Raw genomic sequence first — 26,143 nt, 5'->3', positions numbered from 1 at the left:
AACATGAAGGGGAGCCCACAAATCTGAGCTCAGACTACCAGAGGCAGTCATGTCTGCATACTTCACAGGTAGCATTCGGGGTTGTCAGTCCTGTTCCTGAACCACCTCATTTTCCTGAGGTTTAGCCCAAGCCAGTTGCTGAGCTACAAACCACCCCCTTCCTGGTTGTGGCCTTCAGCGTCTGTGTTCCTCAGGCAGCCTCCTGCCATCTGCCTGTGCTGTGCTGGGTTCCTGCCTTAACCCCCGGTGTCACAGACTTGTGTTCTGTCCCCTCAGCTCCCTCCTGCCTTCTAGCTCCCTTCTCACCCAGCTGGCAATTTGGGTGGCATGGAAAAGCTTGTCCCAGAGATCCTCTCTCCTCATATTTACCACCGACTGGACAGAGCGCCACGGGCTGACCCTTTCACCCTACATGGATTACAAATGAGCCTGCTCGTGGCACTGATTAGTCAGCCTGAGAAAACGCTGCCCATGCAGTTATCGTGAGACCCGAAGCTTCCAAAGGAATACATGGCTTTCTGCTTGTTCTTCTCTACGGATGCACTTGAGAGGAAGGCCACATGCAAGCGCATTCACAGAGTGCCTCAGGCCCATGGCTTAGCATGGAAGTATTGTTGGGTAAAGTAACTCATTGACAGACTCATCCCCGCTCTGTCCTGAGTGGCCATGGGACAGGGCTGAGAGCCTCCCCAGACCAGCTTCTCCCTTAGTAAGGACAGTACCGCTCGCCTCACAGACACAGGCTGACAGCAGGAACAGGAAGTGGATTTGCCCACCTGTGGCTGTGTCCACAGAGAAGAGCTGCTTGGAACTCTAGCTTCGTCCTCTCCTCTCTCCCTGACAGCCTGCCCCCAGAGGTCTGAATGGCCCCGATCCACCTGCCACCTGTTGGTGACTGTGCCAGGAGGCAGCAGCCATCTTCAAACACAGGAAGAGAAGAACAGAAGACCCGCAGGAAGCAGTGTGGCCACAGGTGGGTGAGGCCATCCAACAGTCTGACTCAGGAGAGAGCACCCAGCCAGGCACAAACATCCTCACACCACACGGTGGCCACAACTGAGTCACTGCCCAACAGTGGTTTACTGCCAGGTCCTGCGAGCACGCCAACAGCCAGAGAGGGTTGGGATGTGGAGGAAAGAGTACCCATGGGATCCCCCACGGAGTGACGCAAAAGAGTTGCCTGGACGTCCCCGGAGCTTTCGCTTATCAGATCAAAGAGAGACCTCAGAGGGACGCTGTGAGGGCCAGCCACACCCTGTCTGCCATTGACAGGAAGTGGAACTGGGGCCCCACCAGCAGAACGAAGCCTTGGAGAACTCAAGTGTATCTCCGGTGGTGTCTGGGGAGCCTTGTCCCTCAAGGGGGCACTAAGAGCAGTTAAGCAAGAAGTCACTGACAAAGTCAAAGGACTTTCAAGTTGTTATGCCTGTAAGCACGTTTATCTGGAATATGAGTAATACTCTTCACTTAACTCTCTAGCACTGTGCCCTTCCTAATGAACGCTGTGACCTTTTAATACTGTGGTGACCCCCCAACCATAAAATTATTCTAGTTGCTACTTCATAACTGTAATTTTGCTGCCGTTATGAATCATAATGTAAATATATGTGTTTTCCGTTGGTCTTAAGTAACCCCTGTGGAAGGGTCATTTGACCCTCAAAGGGGTCGCGACCCACAGGTCGAGAAGCACTGCCCTAGCGTATCCACACATGAATAGTTAATAACCCACATTTTAGGAAGGCCTGTCATCTATCAGAAGCTCTGACAAAAGTCCAGCCTGAGCAGGACTGGTGTTGGCGTTGTGATATCTGCAACAGGAGAGAAGGGTTACAATACAGAAGTAGCATCATGGGCCAAAGACTGGTTCCCTGTCTAGATTGCCTCTCTGGAGGACAGGATACCCCCCAACTCCCCCTACCCCATCCCCCCAACCATCCCCACCCCCACATGCCAGCATCCAGCAGCACCAGGACCTGGGTATGTGTTCTGACAAGCCAATCAGCTGGAGCTAAGGCACTCAGCGATCTGTAACCTAACCCAGTGGCCGTTGTGGGTTTTTCAAAGACCCCCAGCATGCTTGGCTGTCTCAGGAAGGGCGAAAAGTCAGGTCACCCCTTCTAAAGGAGACAGCCAACGCAGCCGCGGCTGAGAACACGGAAAGCCTCCTCTGGGCTGCGCTCATAAATCATGATCCAGCAGGAGATTATATCCTCTCTTCCCTGGCCAAGAAAAAAAAAAGAACTCTTCCCAAACCCTCACCCAGGAGAGATGTTTCAGTGTTCATTTTTGACAGGGTTCTCTGCTCCCCCCCCCCCCCAATTCTCCTTCTGGAGAAATGACCTAATGTGCTCACAGCAGATGAGAAGAAAGGGCCCCTGGGGGAAGGGGGAGGGGAGAGGGAGGGAGGGAGGGAGGGCTGTGCTGCCCTGGCCTGGGGCTGCCGCCACATTTCTTATCAAAAGGCGTGCACAAATTGCCTGCAGCTGTGCTAGCGAAGCTGCCCTTTAACCGTGGCTCGTCCCCTGAGGCCATCATCTCCTCTCTAATCAGCTCAGCCACTGCCCGGCTTCTTCTGCCTCGCTGAGACATCTCTGCCAGGTTCTGTCTGCAGCTGGCAGGCATGGGACAAGCCTGCCTGCTGGTCCAGCGGAAGATGGCCACTCCTCTCAGGAATCTCTGGGTCCATCTCTTTTTAAGCATCTCCCTTGGGAGCTTCCCACAGAGCTACTTAAATCTGTTGCCAGATGGAGCTGGTGGCTGCTTAGCTCAACCCCCAGCCCCTAAGTCCTCAAAGTCCCTAGGGTGGGAGAGGCCTCAGCAGTTCCTCTGAGAACTCGAGTGGGGGACGGGACTTCGGCAGCTTTGGAGCTGGCTGGATGCCACCTGGCTCTTTCCTCCTGCTTTCAGGAGAGAATCTAATTCCTCTCTGGCTTCTTTCTTCTCTCTCTCTCTCTCTCTCTCTCTCTCTCTCTCTCTCTCTTTCTCTTTCCTTCCTTCTTTTTTTTTTTTTGGTTTTTTCAAGACAGGGTTTCCCTGTAGTTTCTAGAGCCTGTCCTGGAACTAGCTCTTTAAATCAGGGCCACATCATGGGTCAGCAGCAGTGGCTGCCCCAGGGAGGAGCTGCTAAAGGCAGCTGAATTCAGCAGTTCTTTGTGGGCACCATGAACTGGCCTTATCCCAGTCTCAGAGGCCAAAGGGAATTGTTCTTGCCCCTAAGGGCAGAAGGCACAGACTACCAGCTGCCTGTCATACTCTCTAGAAGGTACCCAGATGCTGAAAGTGGTCCTGGCATATCTTAGGGCCTTCTGGGAAGGGGGTGGGGAGTTCTCAACCCTCCTTCCATAAGCATTCTGTCTGGAGAATTGGCAAAATTCCAGGGGGCCTGAGCCATTTCCAATCCACTGATGGATTGGTCCTGGTGTCCTTTTGTCCCAGTTACAAAAAAGGTGACACCATACATAGTGCTTTATTTTGGATGTGAAATGCCTCCAAAAGGCCAGTGGTAACACCTGGAACTTTTAGGAGTTGGGGCACATGGAAGGTCCTTAAATGATTAGGGATACCCTCAAGAGAGAGATGATGGGCCCAGTCCCTCTATAATTTGCTTCCTAGCTGTGAGGTAAAAAGTAGGGCCCCATTCTGCCATAGGTACTGCCTCACATGAACCCCACGATCATGACTAAGACCTCAAACACAGTGGCCCAAAGTAAACTTTTTTCTTTATAGATTATCCCAACTATTCCTATAGGTCTGGAGAGATGACAAACAGGCACATCCAAAGAGCGGGTCACCCTCCCCACTGCCAGCCAACCACCATGGAAGTCAGCAATGCCTGGGAAAGAGAAACATGGTAACGGACATGAACTCCCCAAAGGCCCACACCTCCAGGATATGGAACTCCCCTCCTGCTTAGACTCCAGCACACCAAACCAACCTTACCTTCGAGATGTAAGTCAGCTGCAGAGATCCAACAGCTCCTGCCCCAACTGCCAGGTTCTGAAAGACAAAGGTGTTTTCTTAAGATGCGAGGGCCCCCAAAGTTGCAGTAAAAGACAGACCAGTGTCTAGTTCAGTCTGTGCCACTCAGCCTCTGGTTAGTCACTGTCCCCACCTGCAAGGCACTGGTGACAATCGCTGCATAACAGATTTCCTGGAGGAAAATGGTAGCATTAACAGTACCCCGACCCCATGCAAGTTAGTCTGGGACAACGGTTAGACGGGTGTGCTTTGCCATGTGACTGCGAAGTCTCTTAACTAGCCTCAGTTTCCCTGCTGTAAAAACAGAGGCCATCTCTTATGGGGCTCCTAACGGTGGGAACCAGGGCTGTCTCTGACTCTTTTACCGGCTTTTGGGAGATTTTTCATACTGGGTCACCTCGCCCAACCTTAATACATAGGGATGCTCAGTCTTACTGCGTGTTTTATTGGTACTCATAGGAAACCTGCCCTTTTCTGGATGGAGATGGAAGAGGGGGTAAGGGGGTGGGGAGAATAGGGAATGGGGGAGAGGGACTGGGAGGGGAGGATGTGGTGGAGGGAGGCTGAAGCTGGGATGTAAAATAAATTGATGAATTTATTTTTAAAAATTTAAAAATGATAAAATTTTTAAAAAATTAAAATAAAAGTAGATCGATTTGGATTTTTTTTTTTTAAAAAAGGCAATCTGAGTTGCCTTTATCCAAACCAAAATGCTCAAGATATCAGAGTTTCTTTTTTTTCCCGATTTTCCTTTTTGGGGGTGAGTAAGTAGAGGGATAGTGTGGTCCTCTTGCCTCCACTTCCTGGAGATTATTAGGTGTATGTCACCACATCCCGGTGCTTTAAAAAATATTTACACCGGGCGGTAGTGGTGCATGCCTTAAATCCCAGCACTTGGGAGGCAGAGGCAGATGGATCTCTGTGAGTTTGAGGCCAGCCTGGTTTCCAGGGTGAGCTCCAGGACAGTCAGGACTGTTACACAGAGAAACCCTATCTTGAAAAAACAAGCAACAAACAAACAAAATTTACATTAAAAAATGAGAAGTCCTGAGAACTAGACCCAAGTCTAAGCACAAAATTCCATTTATGGTTCATATACCCATTACACAGATTTCCTGGAGGCTGTAATTTTGTACAAGGGTTTAGGTGCCTTGTGTTTTGACGGCGACATGCCACATGAGGTTAGAATTTCTACTTGTTTTCATATTAACATTCAGAAACTTGAAGATCTGGGGTCATTTCAGATTTCCAAATTTTTAGATTAGGAACGTTCCACCTCTAGCCCTGCCCTTGTAACACAGCGATGAGGGGGGGGGTCAACACAGGGGAGTGTTTCAGTGTGGGACTTCCCTGGTACACAGGAATGCCCTGCAAGTGTGGCCTACAGCATCTTTTCTGAATGATTGTTCCGTCTTATTCATATCATTTCAACATTCATTTCATAACATAGTATGCAAACTCATATGATACAGTTTTTTAACATGCCTTGAGTTTATTTACTTACTATAATACATGCCAAATGAAACTGATGTCTGAACACAAAAAATGAAAACCACTAAAGAAACACACTATGCATGCAGCAAGGATGGCTGAGGGGGCGGGACAACGGGAATGCTTGCCTAGCGTGTACAACAGTCTAGGTTCAACAGTCTAGGTTCCATCCCAGAACCGCAACACACACTGCGGAAACAAATTAAAAACAAAAACAAAGCAAGGAGCAAAAAACAAACCACACCCGGAAGCTCCAAATACTGGGTCAGCAATGTTCTACCAGGACGGAGCCTTACTGACTCCCTGATTTCTGTTGACTAATATTAGAAATCATACCAGTGGAGTGGCCGATAGATAAGACTGAAAAAATCCTTTCCCTTTTAACCTGAGTCTGAGAACCCACCCCACCCCCATAGTCAGAGATTCCATTGAGAAGCCACGCCCACAACCTGAACCTGCAGCTCCAATGAACACCTTTATCCTCCAGGAAGACAACAGAAACCCTCACTAAATAGGGCTATCTCAAAGCAATGAAAGGAACAAAATTCTGGATAAGAAAAGTTAGTAAATTTACCTAAGGATTAACAGTGAAATGGTCCACCATTCTAGAAGATGCCTTAAGAAATGTCTTGGCTGGAGAGACGGCTCAGAGGTTAGGATCATTGCTTCTCTTGCAGAGGACCCAGTTCAATCCCTGGCACCTACATGGTGGCTCACAACTGCCTATAATGCCAGTTCCAGGGGATCCATGGCCTCTTATGGCTTCACAGGCACCAAATACATATGGCGCACAGATATACATGCAGACAAAATACCACATACATAAAATAAAAATACATTTTTTAATTAAAAGAAATTTAAAAAAAGAAATATCTTAGTTTTTTGAAAAGTCTTCTAGCCCATTGTCTAAATTAACATATATCTCTGAAGTAAAGTCAGTGTCGAATTTCCTGTTCATTAGAAAATGGATAGGGGCCCAGTGGTGGTAGTGCATATCTTTAATTTCAGCACTTGGGAAGCTGAGGCAGGCAGATCTCTGTAAGTTTGAGGCTAGCCTGGTCTACAGAGCGAGTTCTAGGACAGTCAGGGCTACACAAAGAAATCCTCTCTTGAAAAAAAAGAAAAAGAAAAAGAAAGAAGGGAAGGAAGGAAGAAGGAAGGAAGATGGACAGGGGTCACACCGCCATTTAAGAGAACGCTAAACCTCAGTGAAAAGACCTTTAAAAAAAAAGACCCCATTGCCACCTTTTACAGATGAAACATTGAGTCAGAAGAATTCCTGTGTGGGGGTGAGAAGATGGGTCAGTGGTAGAGCACTTTCCAAGTGCGTCGTTGGAGGCCTTGGGTATCACCCCAAGTTCTGTAAAAGATAAGAAAGTGAAAGCTGCCCTGGGGTGCTCAGGTTAGCATTCCTTTTATTTATGCATTGTTAAACTTCATAATGATTTTAAAATCATTTTTAAAGGAAATCTTCTTTGTGATAAGAAAGATAGCCTCTGCTATTCCCAAATCAAAATCCAAAGACAGCCGCCGCTGTCCAAGAGTAAGGAGAGATGGGCCTCTAGGGCTCTGAACTACTCTGGGCAGAGACTCAGCTCTGCTGGGCGGCAGAAGCAAGCCTGCATCTCTGCAGCCTCACTGGGGCCAAGAGCTCCAGGGACACGTGGAGCCAAAGGCTCTCAGGTCTCCTAGAAGCCACCACATCCTAACTGGAGTATTAACACTCTGACTGCAGACGAGACTGTCCCTATAAAATACAGATGATAAACTGTTCCAGGCAGTGGTCGGGAGAAATTACACGAAAATAGGGTGAACACAGCACAGGGCGGCCATGGGCCCCTCAACCAAGCTAATTACAAGATGCAAACACCAGGGTCTGGGCTACTCTTAAATAACTGCTCTCCTCACCCCCAAACCACATCTCCAAGCCTCTGGAGCCCCGTCCTGAATCCTGAGTGAAGTGGGATGGGGAACAGCTTGGCCTCTAAGCCACACATAATGACAGGGGTAGATCAGATTTCGAGGATGTCAGCCCTCTGCTCCAGCCTCTCACGCCTCCTCCCACTCACCGAGACTTGCTGCCCAGTTACCCTAGGGGTGGGGGTGGGGGAAGCTGATGTATATTCCACCCTTTCTGCTCTGAGGCACAGATAAATGCTCTCTCCGTCCCAAGGAGCCAGGAAAGCATGACAAATGTCTAAAAAGCTGTTTGCCCACCTCCTCCTACCTACCCAGGGGGGAAAAACATCCCTAGGATTCCTGAGACAAACTCCATCCAAGTGAGACTCGGTGTCCACTCCCAATTAACTGGATCTAGAAGCTTAATAGCAACAACTCACTGTCATGGTGGCACCCAGACAGTCCCAGACAGACACTTCCTAATCAAGCGAGGTTGCACAAAAAGGCCTGAGGCAGGCCAGGTGCTGGGGCAAAAAATCCAGGAATCATCAGGAGCTTGAGTGTGGGGAGGACCCTGGAAAGATAAATTTAGGGCCCTCCTGAAGCCTTCAATCCCCACAGATGGATCCTGGACTTCGGTGCAGACTCAAACCCCTGGAGAACCCACCGGAGAAAGTTCTGGCTCGGGCTTCACCCTCAAAATGCTGAGTCTAAAGCAAGTGGGATGGGTTAGAAGGCACACATTTCAGAACACTGCCAGTGACCCCTACATGGACCCAACTTTAAGAGCAGCTGATCAATGGGATGAAACTTAGCTGTGTTGCTATTTTCCCATGAGTCTAGTCTACTACACTAACTATACTCTAAGCTTGCCAAGGACACGACTGGGAACATCGAAATGAAGGCGTCTTGTAACTCTAGGTATCTGTAATCCCAGCATGCAGGAAGCGAGGCAGAGGCAGGATGACACCATTGCATCTGGACAGATGTGGCCCCCACACAGGAAGGTTTGTAAAATGCACTTCATTATTATTTGGCTAAGGATTGAACCCAGTTCCTTCATGAATGCCTGGCACACACTTTAACAGCCACTCCCTCACTTTTAAATGGAGGAGTTAAACTTCTAGAAAGCAGTATATGTGAAATCACCCAGGGTGGTTTTTTTTTTTTTTAACTGACACATAATGGTACAGCAAAAAACATTCAAGACATGTACACAGTTATAATGATCAGATCGAGGTGTCTGTTTGTGGCAGTTTGAATGGCAAAGTCGGCCATAGACTCGTATGTTTGAATGCTTGGTCCCCCAATTGGTGCAACCATCTGGGGAAGATTCAACCAGATTGGCCTGGTTGGAGGTGTGTCACTGGGGGTGGGCTTTGAAGTTTCAAAAGCCCATACTAGTCTCAGTGGGTCTCTCTATGCCTCCACTTTCAGATCAAGATTTTGTGAGCTCTCGGTTGTTCCTATTGCCAAGCCTTTAATCCTCCATCATGACTCTCTACCCCTCTGAAACCAGAAGTCCAATCAAATGCTTTCTCTTCTTAGTTGCCTTGGTCACTTGTCACAGTGACTGAAAAGTAAGCCACTGCCATATCTGTCCCTTTGGACATTTTTCATTCCCCTGTGATGCAAACATTCAAAACTCTCCCTACCAGTTATTTTGAAATATACAACTAGATTCCATACTTGCCCTAACAGACTATAGAACTTGTCAAAGAACTTCTTTCTCTCTTTTTTTTCCTTCCTTCATTTCATAGGTCTCACTATATCACCCAAGCTGACTTATTAGGGGTGATTTTTTTTATTACATTTATTGTGTCTGTTTGTCTGTGTGTCCACGTGTATACACGCCATAGTGTGTATGTTACAGCCAGTGTACAACTTTCAGGAGTAGCAGGAGTTGCTTTTCTCATTTTTCCGTGTTGGTCCCAGAGACTAAACTCAAATTGTCAGGATCAGTGGCAAATGCCTTTACCCACTGAAACATCTAGCCCTAATGGGGCAATTTTTAAGCCAACAAATACCATGGTTTCTTCCCACACTTTTGAGTGATCTAGAAGAGGATCCAGACACACCTGTGTGTCCTCAGTGCTCCTTGGGAATCCACTGGGTTGCTAGGCTGGAGGCCCTGTGCTGGGAAAACCAGCTGCTGGTACAGAGTAGACAATGGGGAAATGAAAGACCACATCTGGCGAGCAGCCCTTTGAGAGGAATAACAGGACCACAGAGCCAGAAGTCCTCGGGGAAGAGTGGTGGGTGGGGAAAGGAAACCCCAACACTGCACCCTGTGTGAGGCCCATAATTCAAAAGTGGCCTATACATCTCTTAGACTTGTGAATCTTCTGGAGGGCACAGGGCAGGTTCCTGTGAACTAACGGGGGACTTTAAAAAGACACTGAAAACACCATGCATTTTGTTCAAAATCTCTTTAGCCAGCAAAGACCTCAAAAGACTGTGAAGTAAGACATGGTCTCTTCCATGACCAAGAAAGGAACTGAGCTGCTCACGAAGCTGGTACCTCCACCCTAAGCCCTTCTATAGAAACAGCAGCACTTCGGGCCAAAGTAGAAACTTGACTCCATTTCCCAGGTCCTAGCAAGAGTAACAAAGAGCCTAGCCATAGCCAGAAGACTCAACCGAGGATTCACAAATCCACAGGCATCAGCTCTGCAAGCGCTAGTGACACCTCCTTGCCTACCATGACCCTCAGTGTGGCTTCTGCAGGAAAAAGAGAGCTGCAACCTGACACTCTGGAGAACCCAGCATGGGAGACAAGGAAGAGCGCTGGGCAGGGCTTCAGAATGCTGCTGAATCTCCACAATCCTCTTTTGCAGACACAGAAGCTGAGGGCCAGCAGGTGAGGCCCCTGGAGCAAGATCATACAGAGAGCAAGTCAGGCGCGAATTCAAACCCAGCCCTTCTGGGTTCCCAATCCTCCATGGTACTTTCCTTCCCGCCAGGCCAACTCCCCCTTAACAATATCTGAGAGTTGATTATCAATGAAAGGTAAATATCAGAGCAGGAGAAGAAGGGTTCCGCCGAGCAAGGCCTTAGATACTTAGTTGCCCAAGCTGGGGCTAGGTAGGAACTAGTCCAACTGGCTCTTGGGTGCCAAGCTCCACAAGAGCAGGGGTTGAAGGGTGGGAAGGGAGAAGGAAGGGTGCCTAGCCAACAGCAAGAAGCCCAGCAGGCATCAGATACGGCTGCTGGCTGCCAGTAGAAAAAAAGACTAGAAGAGAACACAGGAAGCAATCTCATCATGCCTAGGGCGTGAGCTAAAACAACAGTCTTCCACACCAAAGCCAAGGCCATCCAGGCTCACAAAGAAGCACCTGTGACAAGATGGCAAAAGAGCAAGCCGTCCAGACCTGCATTCCACAGCCCTTCTCATACGAGAGAGCAGCTAAATAAAAACAAGAACTCTCCCAGGCACCAGCTACCCTGGGCAGTTCTTTACCTCCACCCTGTAAAGTTACTTCCTATTGAAAACTTGTTGGCCCACCATGTGCCCATGGCCGCTTTCCCCATTCTCTGGTTCCCAATACGTGTTTCATTTAACCTTGCTCTGGGAGCCGTCTATGTCATAAGATGTGGTGCTGGTTGAACCCTCTGGTCGTGGGTCTCTAGTCTTGGCTGAATATGCACCTAAGACAGGAGGAAGTGCTTGTATGTAATAACATGACCTCCATATCCCTTGCCTCCCTCTTCCAACCTGGTCCCCAGCCTGGGCTTCATAGATGCTTAGATAGAGGTGGGTCTGCAGTTAGTTGTCAATAACCCGAATGGTTCATAAGCTCCTTCGTCCCTTTCTTCAACCCAGCATCCTCCAAGTTTGCCTCAACTCAATAGCATTTCCTTCTCATCTTCTCATTGGTCTTTCCTCCCAACTTCCACATCTCTATCAGGGGTTCCACATCCTCTCTCCAGTCAACTAGATATGATACTTTCTATTATTTATTGTTTTTTTTAGTACAGCTAGGTACATAAATTATTCCTGAAAAGAAAATACTTGACTTTAAACAAAGAGAAAATAGCATGATATACACGGTTTAAAAGTTGAGCTGAAGTTGACCGGGCAATGGTGTTGCACTCCTTTAATCCCAGCACTCAGGAGTATCCCTGCCTCTGCCTCCTGAGTGTTGGTATTAAAGGCGTATGCCACCACCACCTGGCTTAACCTAGTCTTTGTTACCACATTTCTTAAATTTGTCTGATATAAATAGCATATTCATCTACATCAGCATGGCTCCTCTTTCAAAAGAGAACAATACCCCTGTCTCCCTAGGATCATCAATAATCTATAATTATCTATAATCCCTTGGTTATCAATCCAAATTATATATGGGATATAATACTAAGTATTACTTGATTAATTTGAAATTTAAACAAGGCATAAACATATCCTTGGTTGTAGTGCGGAGCTGCAAGCTGTGTTCCTGCCACCCTGCTCCTGGCCACCTGGCTAGCTTATGCCCCGAAATAACAACACACAAACTGTATTCATTTAAACACTGCCTGGCCCATTAGTTCCAGCCTCTTATTGTCTAATTCTCACATCTTGATTAACCCATATTTAGTAATCTGTGTAGCACCACGAGGGGTGGCTTACAGGGAAAATTCTAGCCTGCATCCATTTCAGAGAGGAGAGTCATGGCGACTGCTTGAGGCATCTGACTAACTTCCCTCCTTCCCAGCATTCTGTTCTGTCTACTCCACCTATCTAAATCCTGCCCTATCAAAAAGCCAAGGCAGTTTTTTTTTTATTAACCAATGAGTGTCCTCCATCACTTGGTTTGGGGATAAGCCCATAAAGTTTGGTTTGCAGCAAAGGTTAACAACCTGAGTTCCATCCCTTGAAACCCACATAGGGGAAAGAAAGAACCAGTTCCCACAAATTGCCTTCTGATCCCCCCCACACACAGTGACTTGTGAATATCATGTGTGGAACACATAACATATAAAAGCCTCCTATGGCTTCTAAAATATACAGACTTATAATTCACCCCATTACAATTTTTGTCTTATAAATATAACTCTCTAGCAAACAAGAGAAAAAAAACTCAGGGTAGAATATCTATCTAATATGCACAAAATGCTGGGTTCAAGCTCCCAGAACCACAAAAGAATGATTTTGTAAACTCAGAATATTAAGAAGCCCACAGGTGAACATTGTTAATGGTTAACTATGCAAAAGCAGGCGCTGAACTCTTGCGGCTTCTCCTTCACCCCTGCAGCCAGCCACCAAGCCTACCATTCTCCTGTAAGAATGGCCCTCAGTTTCCACCACGTACAGTGCCAGGCACAGCTGTGAGAGTGAAGCCTAGACTGCACTGGGGACCTCCAGTTGCTGGAGGTGGCAGAGCTGTGGCATGTCTGTCAGGGAGACTTAGAGGGAGCGGAGCCAGCCCAGGAGAGAGAAGTGGGATGTGCGCAACAGAGCTGGAAAGACGGAGCCCAAGGATGGAAAGAGCCATCTAAGGCCTCTGACATCTGCAATAGAACTACTGGGTCCGGAGTGGGTCCTGCTGGGTCTTTAATCTTGTGTTTGGTCCAGTATTTCCTCACTGTGCCCATGTCCCTGCATTTTGGAATGGTAATGTATATTCCGCACCTTGGTATGTTAGAAGTAAGTGCTTTGCTTTTTGATTTCACAGGGGGTTACAAAGAAGAGGTTGCCTTGAGTCTCGGAGGAGACTTTGGACTTTAAATTGTCACAAGACTGAAAGATTATAAGGACTTTTGAAATTGAACTAAAAGCATTTTGCCTATGATGTGCCTACAAGCCCATGAGGGTCAGTAAGCAGAATGTAGTCGTTTCCATGGGAATGACCCCCATAGGTGCACATATTTGAATGTTTGGTCCCGATTGGGGGAACTGTTTGGGAAGGATTAGGAGGTGTCACCTTATTGGAGAAGGAGTGTCACTGAGGATGGGCTTTAAAGTTTCAAAAACCCACCCCTGCCCCGTGCCCAGTTCATCATGTGTTCTCTCTCTCTCTCTCTCTCTCTCTCTCTCTCTCTCTCTCTCTCTCTCTCTCTCTCTCTCTCTCTCTCTCTCTCTCTCTCTCTCTCTCTGTTGTTAGTTCAACATTTAAACTTGCAGAGATTGCCCCAACACTGTGTCTGCCTGCCTGCTGCTATACTCCATACTCCGGGCCATAATGGACATGAACCCTAGCCCTCTGGAACTCTGAGCCCCAATCAACATCTTCTTCTGTAAGTTGCCCTGAAACCGTGGTGGTTTGTCACAGCAATAGGAAAGAACTAAGACACATGTAGACTTAATATTCAACTGCAGAAAGTCCATCTTTTTTAAAAAAAAAAAAGCCGCACATACAAAAATTTTTCAAAAAACAAAATTAAAGAATATTTAAAAACTATCCCAAACCAACTGCAAAAGAGGTGAAAGGTTAACAAGATGCCCTATCCAAGTGGGGGCCACGTGGCAGACAGACACTGAAGAGGCCTGTCGTGTTTGCTGCCTGCAGAGGGGCTGCAGCCGGGGGACAGGGGCAGGACACAGAGACGGTTGCCGCCATACCCACTTTTCTCCACTAAATTTTGTACCCGGTATATATGTTGCCCAGTTTCCAATGAAGTTATTTCCTGGGTCTTGGCTGAAGCTGGCAATGCAGGAAGAAGCCTTTAAAGTACGGACAGACCCCAAACCTTTCCAAAGGAGGCTTCTGACACAAAAAACGTCACTCTCAAAACACCGTTGTCATAGTGTTATAAGGTACGTATGAGCCCAATATCCATCTCGCTGTGAACATTGTGCTTTTTGTCCGGCCAGTGGAAAGGCCCGTTTTCAGTCTGGTTTGTTGGTTTGTTTGTCTGTCTGTCTGTCTGTCTGTCTGTTTTAAACAGAGCATAGGTCTTTTACTGGAGTCCCTGATTTACTAGGAGACCTGCAATCTTTGGGAATACCACGATGATCCACAATTCACATGATGGTCCGTGTGAAAGACGTGTACCAATGTAATATTTTTAGCAAGGAGAAAAAAAAATACACTCTACTGAGTAATTCCAACACGGACCACCGTCAAATGTCATATCATTTCCACGCTTCGGTTTGCACTTATTCACGTACTGTATAATTTAGCTTTGCAATTAGCCGCGTGGGCGGGCCCTGGCAGGGCTGAACACCAGTGTAGCTGAGCAGCTGGAACCTAGGTGATCATTCAAAGGTCACTGCAGAGTAGAGAAGGCCCAATTAAGAATTTCCTCTTCTCGATCGTGATAGCCACCGACATCAATTAAAAGTAAAATTACCAAGGCCTGAGAACGTAGCTCAGTGGCATAGAATTTACCAACACATGGGAAATCCTGGGTTTGATCTCCAGCATTAACAACAGGCGTGCAAGCACGCACATGCCCACACCCACACCTGCTAGTATTGTAACTTGAAGGAAGTTTAGACAATATTTCAAGAGTCATTGCAATCCTGGGGATAGACACATGCCTATAATCCAGCAACTCTCCTCAAGGGACCGAGGCAAGAGAATCCCAAATTCTGTCCTGCCTGGATTAATTAATTAATTAAGCCAGACCTTGTCTCAAAATAAATAAAATGTGGCCAGTAGAAGAGCACTTGCCCACCTTGAATGAGACCCAAGGTTCAACCCCCAGCACTGAAAACATGAAAAAAAAAACAAAACGTTTGCGTGCAGGATGACTAGGTTGTAGAGAAACACTCTGTATTGCATGCTCTATACCGTTATTATGTACCTAGAGCTGACAGTCTGGTATTATGAGTTTAGAAGCCTGCTGAAAGGACAAACTTCCTGCTAAAGATGATGACTGCGATATCAAAAGAATTATTTATTTGCTTGGCGTTGCCAGCATACTTATTTTTAAACACATTAGCCGATTCGGTGGCCTAATCGATAACATTGGTACTTTCCATTGAGCGAGGCCATTTTAGCCATGGGGTTTCATCCCTGGTTTAGTATCATATCTGTGACTGAAAACCTCAATTCCTTCCCTCAGAATACTGCCATTTAAAGTTGTGCTCGGTCATGCTGTGTTCGGATTCTCCCCCTCCCCCCCCCACCCCCGTCCGCCTGCACATCCCGCGAGCAGACACTGTGGCTGGCCTCCCAGGTTCCTTCTGACTATGTTTGCAGAACTGTGGTCCTCAGTAGTCAGCGCAGGCGTACACGAGCCCGGCTCTTCCAGGACAACTCTAAAGTTCACCCAGAGTTCCCAGGAGGCCAGGCTAAGCTTTCCCTTCCGACTTCCATCTGAGCACACAGCAGTGTGTGGCCTTCCTCCTTTCCCATCCAGGCTTCCCCCTCACTCCTCGGTCCTGAGAAAGCATTTCCTTAATGAAGAACTGCCTCCACATCTTTGTCTGGGCACCTGGCTGCTCATCCTAAGGGCTTCTTCTGAAGACCCTACCCTCAAGCATCCCTCTAGCTAGGTGACCTCCCAGGCCCTCCTGTGCCTCCATGATGACTGTTGTTTCCTCCCCTTCCTCCTCAGCTCTGATTGGCTCAAAATGGCACAACCATTAAATGAGACTTTGTACATAAAAACATGTCAGAACCCACAAATACTCCACAAGACTGAATGACATAGAGTAACAACCATTCTAACATGGCCCAGCACAATCGGGTATGATGGTATATGCTCACAATCTTCAAACTCAGGACATGGAAACAAGAGGGTGGTCAGTTCAAGTCCAGCTTAGGCTACATAGTATGAGGTACTGTCAAAAAAAAAAAAAAACCCAACTCTTAAAAAAAATAAAAGATGATAACCTAGTGCCACTTCCCCCATGAAGGGATGGTTCACAACTCTCTCTACCCCGTTCTATGTGGTCCCCTACCTCTCTACCCTCTCTACCCACAGAGGGAGGTGGTCTATGGTGCCCCGTCTGTCTTGCTCACAGTGGTGCCTCTGCACCTACGTAGGCATCTAACACACTGGGTAAGTTTAGTAAACACGTGTTGGGTAAAGTCACTAAGCTTCAGAATAGAAAGGACTTGCTTAAGACACCAACAAGCTAAGTAGAGGAGCCAACGTTGCAGCCCTGACCTCTCATCAGCCAGACCTGAGAACTTTCCACACGAGGTTCCACCTTCTAATGAGCGTTTTGTCTTCCTTGACAGACAGCAGAAATGGAAAACTAAGGCCCCTTTCCTCCAACCAAAACCCTGGTCAGCATCCAGGTACTGGCAACCAGCATGTCCTGAGGGGCCAAGATCATCGGTTGCTGTGGGATTTACTCATGCCATTTCTATTGTCTTCAATTTGAAGCTCCCTAGAGGGCAGAGAGATGTTGAATTCACCTCCCCACATCTACAGGAGCTCGGAAAAACTATCAGAAGGAGAGAGAGGGGGCAGAAGTGAACGATTATGATGAATCCAGCCTCACACACTCCTTCCCCCAGCTCTATATTTCCAGCCTGGTCAACAGGAACAGATTTCGGTTCCAAGGGCTCAGGATTAGTCAGGAGATTTAATGAGATACACAGAAGACTACCCATGATGGCTGGTGTGTGGTGAGCCCTTAGCAAACAGACTGAGAATAGTGGCAACAGCAAGAAGGCAACAGTGGCAGAGAAAGGCTGATCAACATCAGCTACTCAAAGGTTCAAACAGGCAATGATCAGAGACACCTGGAGTCCGAAAACTTGTTCATTGATGCTTGTTAAATCATTATCCTACCACGTCATAATCCCCTTTCCCTATAAAAAGAAAGATATCCAATTACCCAAGCACAGTCCTCAAAGTGACCCTTCACAAGAACAGACCAATATTCTCAGGGAGCCCCAGGTTGTAGGTGGTACTAGATTCGGGTTCTGTCCCTACTCCCAGAAGGGCAACATTAACACCCCCCCACACACACACTTCCTCTGACAGCCTCATTCACTGCCCCTTTTCCGGCTTCTATTCATTCCTTTATGCAGGAAGTATACATTCATCCAACCCCACACACTGTAGATTAGCTTGAGCACACAAGCTCTGCCCTCTGCCACCTCCCAGGCTGTATCCTCCACTCTCTTTCTTAACGAGAAACTTCACTTACAGGTTTTTCTTCCTCTCAAAGCTACCCAAGGTTACTGTCTTATTGTGAACAGCAATGGCAGGGGTCTGGGAGTCAGATTGACAAGTCTATAGCCCCAGTTCTGCGGTCTTTTTATTTAACCCTGGGCAGACTTCTGCTCCACACCACCTCCCTTGCCTTCGTAGCAACACTGTCTGCACCTATCCATTCCACCAGAGTGAAACAAAAACCCAGCAAAAGCAGGGCATGGTGGCACGTGGCTTTTAATCCTAAACACTCAGAAGGCAAGAGGCAGGTGGATTTCTGTGAGCTCAAGGCCAGCCTGGTCTACGAAAGTGAATTCCAGAACAAGCCAGAGATACACGGAGAAACCCTGTCTCAAACAAAAACAAAAAAAAACAAAAAACATCCCAGTGAATTGTGCTAGCATGGTGATAAATGTTCATGAATGCCATTTCCTTTCACACTTTACCAAAACACCATTCTGAAATCTGGAGAGGTTGCTTGGCCATGAATGTGACTGACAATTAACACAAGAACTGAAGAAGGAAAGTGTTCTGAACTGACTCTCACAGCTAAGACCCTCCCCTGCTGATCTCTTCTTCTTCCATGGGAAGACATCAGTTCCCCAGGTTTGGGTCATAAGTTTACACTGGTAACTCAGGAAGATTACAACCTGAGACCTCCAAGGCAGAAAGGAAGGGAGGCTACCCTGGGATGGATAGTTTTCTGGATCTATTATGGTTTTTACTCAACTCTCAAATCCGCAACACAAACAGTGAAGACCTCCAGAAGGTTAGTATGTGGATAATGGCCTTGAGAGTCACATGGCTTTTCCACCTCATGTCTTTTTCTAAAGCATTAGTTTTGTTCACATACAGGGTGTGGTATATATATGCACACACGTGTGCACGTGTGTACCCAAACACTGGCAGTCAGAGCCCAACTTGCAAGGACTTGCTTCTCTCTTTCCACCATGTGGATCTTGAGGAGTTGAACTCAGAGGTCACAGGCTTAGCAACAAGCACCTTTACCCACTGAGCCATCTTATCGACCCTCCGCCTCCCATCTGAAAGCACACATGTAATCCCCAACATTAACACTATCCTCTTCAGCCCTCGAACAGACCCAAATCCCACCCTCGACGTTCATGCCCATCTACACACAGCCACACCCTGTCATCACGCTGCCCGGGGACAATGCCTCACTTCCCACCAGAGTGCTATGGACCAGTGGGAAGGAAGCACTTGGCAGCACTCCGTGGAAAAAGAAAAAGCTCCAGGTTCTCAAAGAAGGATTGCTTCCAGTCACCCAGCCCCCACCCCTGCCAAGACAGAGCAATACAGCTTAGGTGGTCAGGACAGACATCGTGGTACACATCTTTAATCCCAGCGCTCAGAGGCAGAGGCAGGTGGATCTTCAAGTTTGGGGCCACAGTGAATTCCTGGCCAGGAAGGCTACATGTACATCCCCGTCTCAAAACAAAACCTTGATTCCCCAGCTCTGTGCCTGGCCTCCACGTGCATTAAATTGATCATTTCTTCTTGCCCAAAGTAGATTGCCATGTCCAGGACTCAAGTTTTCTCCTTGGTAGCATGAGAAAGACACCAGGTGACCTAGACTGTCACTACTGTCAACCCAAGACTCCATGACTTCCCTGATTCAGGAGACCAAGAAGTCTGGCATTGTCCGACTCAGGGAGCCAGATCACATTCTCTGCTGGGGAGGAACCCCAAACTGGAAGAGCAGGAGCAGTCAGCAGGCCACAGCCCCGAGAGGCGAGAGGAAGCGATTCACGCCTGGGCACTGGGAGGCTCTGCCCGACTTGTGCCAAGTGTTAAATTCTTGTAGATGAGAAAGACACAGATCTAGGGCTAAGAGACTGCCCTGCCTCCAGGTCTGCTCCTCAGCTCTCCTCTCCCTCTCTCTTCATTCTCCCACCTAATGCCCCCTACTCGGGATTATGCTAAGAGTGCACACACCACTGAGCAATATGGCCACTCTAGAGAGAGTACTCTTGGGGTGTGCATGTAGGTATGTGTTGAGTGGTCTCTCGCTCATCTCTCACTTTGTTTAATCGGCTCCAGACACAAAGTCTTTGAAAGAAACCCAACCCCTCCCCCACCCCCAGTGCTCCTCCCAGATGTGGCAGAAGGTGAGGCAGCCATCCTGACCCCTTCCCACCTGGCTTCTCACCTGGGGATTGTCCATGTACCAGAGGAGGCAGTTGGCCTGGGTGTCCAGGATAAAGTACCTCCGCAGGAACTTGCCACTGTTCTCATTGTCCTCGATATCCAGAAACCCACAGATTCGGTTCTGCCGATCCACATAAGGCATTCCTGGGCTCTGCTCACATTACCCTGCACAACGAGAGAAATGCTGGTGAGAAGCGGGTTAAGACGGGCTCTGAGAGTCTGGATGAGTCTCACCTGTCCCTGCTTTGACTCACCTTGCTGCCACCTTCCTTCCCTAGGCACCAAACGTCTGCCCTACTGGACCCTGGAATCGTCTACCAACTCTGAGCTGTCATTTTTGATGACTGTTAATGAAACCCATTAGAACTGACTCAGCACATTTTCCTGAGGCCCTACTGTGTGTGTGCATGCATCCAGAGCCTCAATTTAGTCAGGATTCTTCCTGGGTCATCATTAATTACTTCCTAGTCATTCTGTACCTCAGCTTCCACATCTGTGAAGTGGGAATAATCATGAGTTAAGTTATAATTATATAATATATAAACATATATTATGTGATTATATAATAATCATGAGGTATTCAAGAAGCCCTTTCTGGCCATCAGTCATTACACAATGCCACTGTAATGGGCTCCTGGAGCCTCTTGGCAAAGTCACACCCCTTAGTCCTCCTTGCTGCTGATGCCCCTCTGCCGTGGTGACTCAGTCATGCCCCGTAAGGATTCACATGCCGAAGTCCTAACCTCCATATCTCAAAATATGACTGAATTTGGAAACAGGGTTTTGGCTTTTTGTTTTCTGTTTTGAAACAGGGTCTCGCTCTGTATAGTCCAGGCTATCCCAGGCTATCCTCAAACTCATAATCCTGATGCCTCAGCCTGCTAAACTGCTGAAATTATAGGTATGCACAACCACACCCAGCCACAGACAGGGTCTTTAAAGAAGTAGTTAGCACGTATTTAACACGTATTTAGCAACTATTTAGCCCTGGTCCATTGATACCACTTCTTTGAAGATGACATTTGGAACCCAATGGTCCCAGAAATGAGAAGACAGCCGTCTAGCGAAAGAGAAAGGCCTAAAACGTCCCTTGATCTTCTGCTTCTGGCCTCCAGACAGTGAGAAAATCAATTTCCATTGTTTAAGCCCTCAGGCTGTGGGCTTTGCCATGACAACCTGAGCCGAGACTCCCACAGCTACCAAATGCCTACAGATTTGATTTTGCAGATCAGCAGGACGCATTCCTGGGCTGTGCCCACATCACCCTGCGTGGGAGGCAGAAGGGGGCTGGTGAGGAAGAGGGTGAAGCCAGTTGTATCTCAGGACCTGGAAAAGCCTCACCTGGCTGGAGCCATCTCAGTTCTGTGCCGGGAATAAACAGAAAGCAGTAAAAGCAAGTCCCAAAACCTGAGCACCTTCCCTGAGTCCAGAGCAAGGCCTTTGGCAACATGACAATAGCCACTCGTCCTGGCCACTTCATCTCTCCAGAATGTACTCTAAGAGCCTACAGGAGAGGGAGAGTCCCCAAGCCCCCAGAGGAGAGAAACAGCCAAGACACCTGGCCTGCATTCATGCACTGGGAGGAAGTACTAAGGACGGAAGCCCTAAAGGGCCACAAAGCACCATATCGCCCTCAGTTCCCCAAAGCCAGATAACATCCAACCACTGAGCCCTGACTACATCAACAGAGCAGGATTCACCATGGCCTGGGCCTGAGGCCCTGCAGCCAAGCAAAAGTGTGACATGGCTGATGAAGGGACCCTATGAGCCAACACTGACTCAGAGAATCTATTACCCTAGCTTTCCAAGCCCAGAGGGGACAAGTCCCATGAAGCAATGGGACACATTTCCAGGCCAGGCTTGTTTGACAACTGGGGTAGTGTAGTCTCTCCCATTCCAAGGAGCCTGTGGTATCGAGAGGGTCCCCCCAAGAAATGAGTGTCACATACATTCACATGCACACGCGCAGACACCAGTGAACCCCAGGGTTCGGGCATGTGCTGGCGGGATTCCGAACAGGGACAGAAGCTGCAGCCGCCTCGAGAGCTCACAGCAACTCAGAAGGAGTGCAGGGCCAGAGAATAAAACAGACAGCAGAAACAGTCAAGATAGAGCAACACAGCGAAGCTAAAAGGGAAGTAGAAGAGGAGGTGAGAAGAAGGAAAAGACATAGGAAGGAGGGGTTCTGAAAAGGAAGCTAACTTTGTAGCAGAAGGGAAGGTCACAGAGGGGTGGAGGAGGGGCACCCCGAGCAAAGCCACATCACCTGCTTAGAGGTGTTACCCAGCTCCCGTCTCAAAGTGGAGCAAGTTTTGAGTTCAGAGAAATGGAAAAAGCCAAAGGTTAGGAGATGCTTTGGGGACTTATCTAGCACACGCTGGGTCATGGGCAGGACAGAGGCCGTGAATGCCTGGGAGAAGAAATGGCTGTTCAAGGAGCAGGGGCTTTGAGGAGAAAGACAAAGGCACTGTGCATGGAAAGATACAGAACTTTCAGGGAAGGAGGGGAGACAACAAACCATCTCCCCAACCCCCAACCCCCAAAAATCTAGGCAAATTCCCTGGACGCCAACCCAGTTCCAGAAGCAGAAATTCCAGAGGTCACAGGACTCTGGCTACTCCAGGGAAATCTCTCCCCACTTCCATCTGAAACAGGGTTTCCCTGTGCAGCCCTGGCTCGCTTCATGTAGCCCAAGCTGGCCTCTAGCTGGCCTCTAACTCATGGTGGTACTCCTGCCTCAGCCTCCCTAGTGCTCGGATGGCACGCCTGTGCCACCGTGCCCAGTGTAACGACAAAGAGAACACATCCGGCTATCTGGGAGAACAAAGCTGACTGGCCCCGGAGCCAGCTGGGCAACCCAGTGTCCACGAATGCTGGCTTTCAAAGTTCCCCTTTCCAGCCTGCAGGATTGGCCAGATTCTGCTTCTTCCTCAAGATAGCGGCTGGGAGAAGGGCCTCTTTGTCCAGAACCTTCCCTCTATTGAGGGACTTCCAGGGTGCATGTATGACAGTGTGGAACTGTCATGCGCCAAAAGGAAAGATTGAAGTAGAACTCCAGCATCCAGACTGAACTCTGTGTGTGTGTGTGTGTGTGTTTATATGTATATGTGGGGGGGCGGTCCTCAGAGGACCTAACACAGCTTAGTCACACAGCTCATCAAGTCTGTGGGAGGGAGGCAGCAGATCCACAGGAGAACGGGCACAATATGGAAATGTTATGACTACGCGATTTGTTCACCAACACTGGTTTTAATGGTTCCAGAACATTAATACATTGACTGCGTATGACTTACTTAATCATAGCTCTAGTACTAAACAACTAAGTCCAGGAGCCAGCTTTTTGATATTATAAATAATACCAAAACTTCCTATTTTGTGCATTTTTTTCCTTTGGCACGGAGAAGAGCATCTGTTAAAGATGATGCCATGGGAATGGAGAGATGGTCTATGGTCAAGAGCACTTCCACTCTTGCCGAGGGCCTGGGTTCAGTTCCCAACACAACTATGGCAGCTCGCAACTGTCTGGGCATCAGGCACCACACAGTGCACACATACAGGCGAAACACGTTTCAGTACACATAAAGTAAAAACAAAATTTTAAAGGTATGTGGTTAGAAGCTAGCTGTATGCTCTGTTGCCATCACTGAGACCTACGATAAAATTACTTTCTAAAAATATCTGTTGCAATGAATCATTAACTCACTTGCTTTTTTTCTAGACAAGGGCTGGAACTCACTATGAAAACCATACTGGTATCGAATTCACGGAGATTTCCCGGGCCTCTGCTGGGATCGAAGGCCTACAAGCCCATGCCTGGCCATACTCTTACATGCATTAAGTTCTCACTACGTGAAACTGTTCCTAGTTTGACATGGTACAGTGATGACTGGTGAAGGGTGAGTGTTCAAATTTGTTACTTATTTCATGTATTTTAAACTTTCACTCACATACAGACACACACACACACACACACATCTCAGCCTCCAGGGCATCAGGCTACCTGAGCAGGAAGTTTCATGATGATTCAGATGTCCTAGGTAGAATTTAAGTTCTAAGCATTGCTGTAAATGAAAATAAATTACATTAAGTTGGCAGGCAGAGGCAGGACAATCTCTGTGAGTATAAGACAAGCCTGGTCTATGTAATTCCAGGCCAGTCAGGACTATGCAGTGAGACCCTAAATTTACAAAAGAAAAAAAATTAAACTTAGAAAAAGTTAGTTGTCTGAAATTACCTAATAACCGGTAGCAGGGAGTGGGCTAACTAGTCATTCAGCTGGAATTCCTGACCAGGATTTACTAGGCAATGAGAAACACTTGTTAATGTCCAAGGCTGCCCACTTTCCCATTCTACGTTGTAATGAGAGGCCCCTGGAGGGCTCCTATCCCAAATATATTTTCTTCAACCACTGAATGCGCAAACCCAGAAAACTGAATTTCAATAGGCCTACATCCTGATGGAGACAGATGGGAGCCCTTACAAGAGTAGAGTAGACCACGCACTGGGTGGGAGACAGAGGCACCATGAGGCTAAAGCCTCTGCTCAAAGCAGGTTTCACTTTCTTGGGCAGGTTGGGGTGGGGGTCCTAGGATCCTTAGACAACTGGGACAAGAGGATGACCTTCCTGAAAAGTAGTTTGGCAGAATGCCAACAAGACAGCTAAAACTGTTCTTGCCCTTTGACCAAATCATTCTAGTTTCAGGATGCCATCCAAATTATTTATTATGTGAAGTAGAAAGATGACAATTGCAATCAAATTTATAATAAAAACTTGAAAATGTTCCAAATAACTCAATGATCAAGTCATAATTCGGAGACACTCAAGTATATTAAATATTGTACAATTGTTTAAAAAAAATCACTGACTATAAGTAATTTCTTCTGGGGTATGCTTGTGTGTGTATGTGTGCCTGTGTGTGTGTGTGTGTGTGTGTGTGTAAGAGAGAGAGAGGGAGAAAGAGAGAGAGAGAGAGAGAGAGAGAGAGAGAGTACTCTAAGTCAATATATAGTAGAGGGACTTTAGAAACCCATCATAGCGAGTTTTTCAAAGATATAAAATGTTGCATCAATTGCGTGGTCAAACTTATTCCTATATGCAGATTTTTTAGACTAGGTTTATAGTCACCAAAATATTAACAGTTATTAACCACAATACAGGGGACTCTTGCATAGTTTTCTTTCCTTTCTGTAGTAAATATGTGCTAACTTATTCACAGAGGAGAAAGTTAGCTAATTCCCCAGACATAGCCACCAGCAGCAGTTGAGTTCCTCAGTCCACTATAGTTGTTGTGCATAAACACAACCTCAATTAAAATGCAATCTCAACGGAAAGTTGTAATCTCTTGCAACTTTTTAGTGCTTCATTGACCCCAGTCTAAGAAACCAGCATCTTGATGGTTCAAAGACAGACACCTGCTATAAGGGTACCCTCCCTCCATCCTTTGGGGGTTTCTTGCTTCCTGCTGCCAAAGACTCTTAGAGGTTCATCTTAAGAGGAACCATGTCCTGGGGTCTAACCAAACACTACAGCCTATGTCTTTGTTGCAATATCTGATCCATACGTGCCCAGTGTTCTGAAGAAAGGAACTGGAAATCCTCATAAAAGCCCCTAGGGAAGTCAGGCATGGTGGCTCATGACTGCAATCCCAGCACTTGGGAGGCTAAAACAGGAGGATTGCCATGAGGTCCCTGCCAAACTGGGCTTAACTCAAAACAGCAACATCACCGAAAAGCCACCAGAAACATGATGACTTTTCGTTGTTAAAACCTGGAAGAGAGCTGAGGAGACGGCTCAGACAGTAAAGTCCTTATGGAGCAAGCATGTTCAATCACCTAAACCTGAAATTCTGGGTGTAGAGGTGTGAACCTCTACTGCCAGCAACAGCAAAGAGGAGCAGGCAGATCCCCAAGGCTCCCTGACCAGCCAACCTAACCTAATGAGTGAGTTCCAGGTCCCAGTGAGAGACCCACTCTCCCAAAAGAAGGCAGAGCTGCAAACATCTCTCAGTAGGTAAAGCACTTTGCTGGGGAAACATGAGGACCTGGGGTCCCCAGCACCCATGTAGAGCTTGTACAGAGGTGCACATCTGTAACTCTAACTGTTACGGGGTTACAGATGTGCACTTCTGCACAAACTACAGATGTGCAGGGTTACACACATATCTGTAACCCAAGCACTGGGATTGAAGGCAGACTCGCTTATATAGTAGGAACTCGCTGGCCAGGCAGTTTAACTGAAACAGTGAGCTCTAGGCTCCAGAGCTAAAAAACAATAAAATAAGGTGGAGAACAGGAGAGGAAGAAACCCACTGTGGATTTCTGGCAACCAGACAAATATGCAAATGAAACATAAAAATGAATACACATTACAAATAAATCCAAGATGGCCGGTTCCTGAGGAACGGCATTCGTGTTGACCTTTGGTCTGTGCAAGGGGGCGTGCGCACACGCACGCACGCACGCACGCGCGCGCACGCGCACACACACACACACACACACACACACACACACACACACACGGGACATGGGAACAGTAGAGGGAATGCCTTAGTGGGCAACAGAGCTT

General features: G+C 47.5%; 1 protein-coding gene across 2 annotated transcripts in view; it reads right to left on the bottom strand.

The window, feature by feature from the left end:
- Positions 1–26,143, bottom strand: part of Plekha2 (pleckstrin homology domain containing A2) — a 57,069-nt gene that overhangs the window by 23,670 nt on the left and 7,256 nt on the right. For both annotated transcript variants that reach the window (XM_038328427.1, XM_038328428.1), the window contains exons 2-3: positions 19,580–19,743; positions 3,940–3,996 (exon numbers count right to left, since the gene is read on the bottom strand). In XM_038328427.1, the coding sequence (XP_038184355.1) occupies positions 3,940–3,996; positions 19,580–19,720 (198 nt within the window). In that variant the 5' untranslated portion in view covers positions 19,721–19,743. The remainder of the gene's footprint in view (positions 1–3,939; positions 3,997–19,579; positions 19,744–26,143) is intronic.

Source organism: Arvicola amphibius, chromosome 4, assembly GCF_903992535.2.
Source record: "Arvicola amphibius chromosome 4, mArvAmp1.2, whole genome shotgun sequence".
Classification (NCBI taxonomy): domain Eukaryota; kingdom Metazoa; phylum Chordata; class Mammalia; order Rodentia; family Cricetidae; genus Arvicola; species Arvicola amphibius.
Note: the sequence above shows the minus strand (reverse complement) of the source record. Positions and strands in the feature narration are given on the sequence as shown.